The sequence below is a fragment of the Monoraphidium neglectum genome (genome assembly GCF_000611645.1).
Source record: "Monoraphidium neglectum strain SAG 48.87 unplaced genomic scaffold scaffold00367, whole genome shotgun sequence".
Taxonomy (NCBI): Eukaryota; Viridiplantae; Chlorophyta; class Chlorophyceae; order Sphaeropleales; family Selenastraceae; genus Monoraphidium; species Monoraphidium neglectum.
In genome coordinates, this window is record NW_014013261.1 from 3,754 (window position 1) to 7,310 (window position 3,557).

The window sequence follows — 3,557 nt, forward strand, 5'->3', positions numbered from 1 at the left end:
GGCCGGGGCGGGGACTGTACCGCCGCTGCGGCTCGGCCTGCTTGCCGGCCGCGCCGCTGTCGCCCGTCGCAGCGTCAGCCCCGAGCTCCCTGCGCCGCCGTCGCCGGTCGCCCTCAGGCACGCGCCGGCTGCCGGGGACAAGGGCCCCTCAGAGTACGACCTGGCGAAGCAGGGGCTGCAGGTGGCAGCCCAGGCGTCGCCAGGGCGCGTGCGGCGGCAGGCCATGGCCATGGAGTCGGTAGTGGCGGCGCTGGGCAGCGACTCGGATTCCGGCGCGCCGCGCGCAGGCTCCGCGCCCAACTCGGCCGGCGGCACGCCGCCGCGGCGGCCGGGGCGGCTGCCAGCGGCGCTGCTGCAGCTCCATGGGCCGCAGCCGCTGGGACGCCAGCCAACGGCGGCGGCAGCCTTGGAGCAGCACCAGCAGCAGCAGCAGCAGCAGCAGCAGCAGCAGCAGCAGCAGCAGCAGCAGCAGTGGAGCGGCGCGGCTGGGATGCCTCGTGCTGGTGGCCCTCTGCACCCACTGACAAGTGGGTCACGAAGCCCGTCCCCCTATAGCGCCACCAGCAGCCTGATTGATCTGGAAGGATCGGACGGCGACAGCGATCTGCTGCTTCTGCCTGGCCTTGACACCATCCCATCGCCCAGCAATCTGGGTCGGCGGCAGCAGCAGCAGCAGCGGCAGCAGCAGGCGGAGGAGGAGCACCAAGAAAACCATGGGGATGATGGCGTCCTGCGCCTGCGGGGTGGAGCTTATGCCGATGATGTCAGCGAAGTGGCGTGGGAGCACGAGGAGCGACTGTTCACCGGCAGCAGAGCCGGCGAGCGGCTCTCAGACACCACAGACGCAGCCGAGCCCGCAACTCTGGCCTCCGCTGCTGCCAGCAGCCCGGCGGCAGGTTGGCGTGGACGCGCCGCTTTGACAGCCGAGCAGCAGCCGGCCAGCACCACCCGGCCCAAACGGCGGTTGCTGGATTGGGCAGGAGGCAGCGGCCATGCCGCTGCCAGCACCGGCAGCAGCGACGCCCCCGGCGCAGGTGCCGATCTCGTCGCCGCGCCCATGGCGATGGATGCCCCGGCGCCAAAGGAAGTCGGACAGGCACCTGCGGCAGCCGAGCAGGCGCCGCCCCCGCCAGCCGCAGCGCCGTGTGGCGCAGCTGCGAGCAGTGCTTGCAGCGCCGGCGGCGGGTACCGTGTCGTCGTCAGAACAGCCGCGAAGAGCGGATCCGGTACGGACGGTCTAGTGACCCTCAGGATCACCACAGGCTGCGGAGCCCACATCGAACTACCGCTGAACAGCGGGCGCGGCGCCTTCACTGATGGCAGCTGCCTCGAGTTCCTTCTTGAGGAGTGTGGCGGCGGCGGTGGCGGCAGCAACGGGGGCAGCGGCGGCGTGGCGGCGGTGAGTGTTTGGCATGACGGCCAGGGCTACGCCAACGCGTGGCTTTTGGAAGAGCTGATCGTCCAAGAGCTGGCAACAGGTGAGGCTTGGAGCGCTTGACAATGATGCTCTTGCCCATGTCCATGTGAAGAGGGGGTCTTGCTGCCTTGCGGGTGCGTGCGAACGCAAACCCTAGCAGAGCGCAGAACCCCAGGCGGCTGCGGTCCTTGATTGGCCTGCTGAGTCAGCGCACCTCCGGCTACGTTCTGGCGCAATGCTGATGCTGACTTTGATTTAATACTCTGCGTGCGACCGCCATGCGGCCCCCGCGTTAGGCGCGTGGTGGCGCTTCAGCAGCCACGGGTGGATCCGCGGCGGCAGCACCAACGCCCGCAGCCTGCAGCTCAGCAGCAGCGGCCTCGGTAGCACCGGCGGCGCGGCTGCCCCCCGCACCTGCGCGGCGTCTCCGGCAGCCTCCGGCGTGATTGCGCCTGCCCCGGCCCTCGCGTGCATCGTCACAGCCGCGCCATCAGTTCAGGCGGATCCAGCAGCAGCACCAACGGCAGCAGCAGCAGCAGCAGCAGCCACAAACATTACCGCCTCTTGGTCAACAGGTGCGCGGCAGCAGCAGCAGCAGCAGCAGCAGAAGCAGCAGGAGCAGGAGCAGCAGGCGGAGGAGGTGGAGGACGGCTCGCAGGAAGTGGAGCACGAGGAGGAGCGGGGGAGGGCGTCTGCCCCCCTGGACGAGGTCGAGCTGCAGCTGCGCGACTCCCCACGCTGCGCTCGCTCGCGCTCTCGCTCCCGGTCGCCGGTGAGGATCTCACTGGACGGCGGGGGCGGGGGCGGGGCTGGTGCGGACGGCGCGTTCTGCAGCGGCTGCCTGCTGGGGGAAGGCGGCGGTGTCCCGTGGATGCAGCAGCCGCAGCAGCAGCCGGCAGCGCCGCAGGCTAGGGCGGGCAGCTGCGAGCTCGCCGGCGCCTCGCCCGGCGGCGTCGCTCACCTGCTCGCGACCGGCCGCTGCGTGAGCGCGCCGCCCGGCCCCACCGCTGGACCGCCGTCGCCCGCGGCGCGGCGCGTCTCGGGCAGCCTCGTGCCGGCTGTGGTGCGGCTCGTCCCCTTGGCGCCCTTCAGCCAGAGCACAGACGACGACGAGGGCGCCGCCGGCCCTGCCTTCGCATCTCAAGCGGCCCCGGCAGCCGGCACGTCGCAAGCGGCCCCCGCGGCTTCCGGCGCGGCTGCGCTGCTTGACGGCAGCGGCCCCGCCGACGCAGCAGCGGCCGTGGGCAGCCGCCGCGCCAGCAAGGCTGTGCGGTTCGGCGAATACGCGGAGCAGCTCGAGTTCGACGCCGCCGGGGCCGCCGGGGACAGCGACGGCGGCAGCAGCGTGATCTCGTTTACTGAGGAGCAGCTGCTGGATGCGCAGGGGGACGACGAGATCACCACCTACAGCGCGCACCTCGGGGGCGACGGCATCGACGGCTACATCGCGCTCGGCGGCGGCGGCGGCGGCGGCGGCGGAGGCGGAGGCGACGGCAGGGCAGAGCGGCAGAGTTCGGCGCGGGCAGGCGGCGAAGGCTGGGGCGGGTGCGCTTGCGCGGAGGATGGTGAGGAGGCGCGGGCGTGTGCCGGGCCTGAGGTTGAGGCGGTGGGATTTGGTGAGGGCGGCGGCGCCGACACCTCTGGCGTGGGTGCTGTGTGCGGGGGCCGCGGCGCTTCTGGCAAGCAGCAGAAGCAGCAGCAGCAGCAGCAGCAGCAGCAGCAGCAGCAGCAGCATGAGCAGCAGCAGCAACAGCAGCATCAGGGCCGCCGCATCCAAGCCGCCGCCGCCGCTGCGGACGGCGCCCCCGGCGCGTTCGAGCCGGTGGCGCTCTCCGACGCCGCGGCGGCGCTGCGGCCTGCGGCGGCGGAAGCAGAGTACCGGCTGCGGGTCTACACGGGCGACCGCCTGTCGGGCGGCCTCGCCGCCGGCCAGCGGATCCAGATCGAGCTGCGCGGCGAGGACGGCCGCTTCGCGTCCCACGAGCTCCCGCGCGCCAAGGGCGCCTTCTCCCGCGGCCGCGTCGACGCGTTCACGCTGCGGGGCGGCCGGCTGGGGCGGCTGGGGGCGCTGGCGGTGTGGCACGAGCCGGGGGGGCCGGCGCTGGGCGGCGGGTGGAGCTGCGAGGCGGTTGAGGTGGAG

The 3,557-nt window shown here is 72.8% G+C and overlaps 1 protein-coding gene across 1 annotated transcript in view; it reads left to right on the plus strand.

The window, feature by feature from the left end:
- The window catches only part of MNEG_3035 (hypothetical protein), a gene marked incomplete at both ends in the record, with an annotated part of 8,583 nt that overhangs the window by 3,720 nt on the left and 1,306 nt on the right, over positions 1 to 3,557 (plus strand). Inside the window, 2 exons of the mRNA XM_014048484.1 lie at positions 118 to 527; positions 1,993 to 3,551. Of these exons, the coding sequence (XP_013903938.1) occupies positions 118 to 527; positions 1,993 to 3,551 (1,969 nt within the window). The remainder of the gene's footprint in view (positions 1 to 117; positions 528 to 1,992; positions 3,552 to 3,557) is intronic.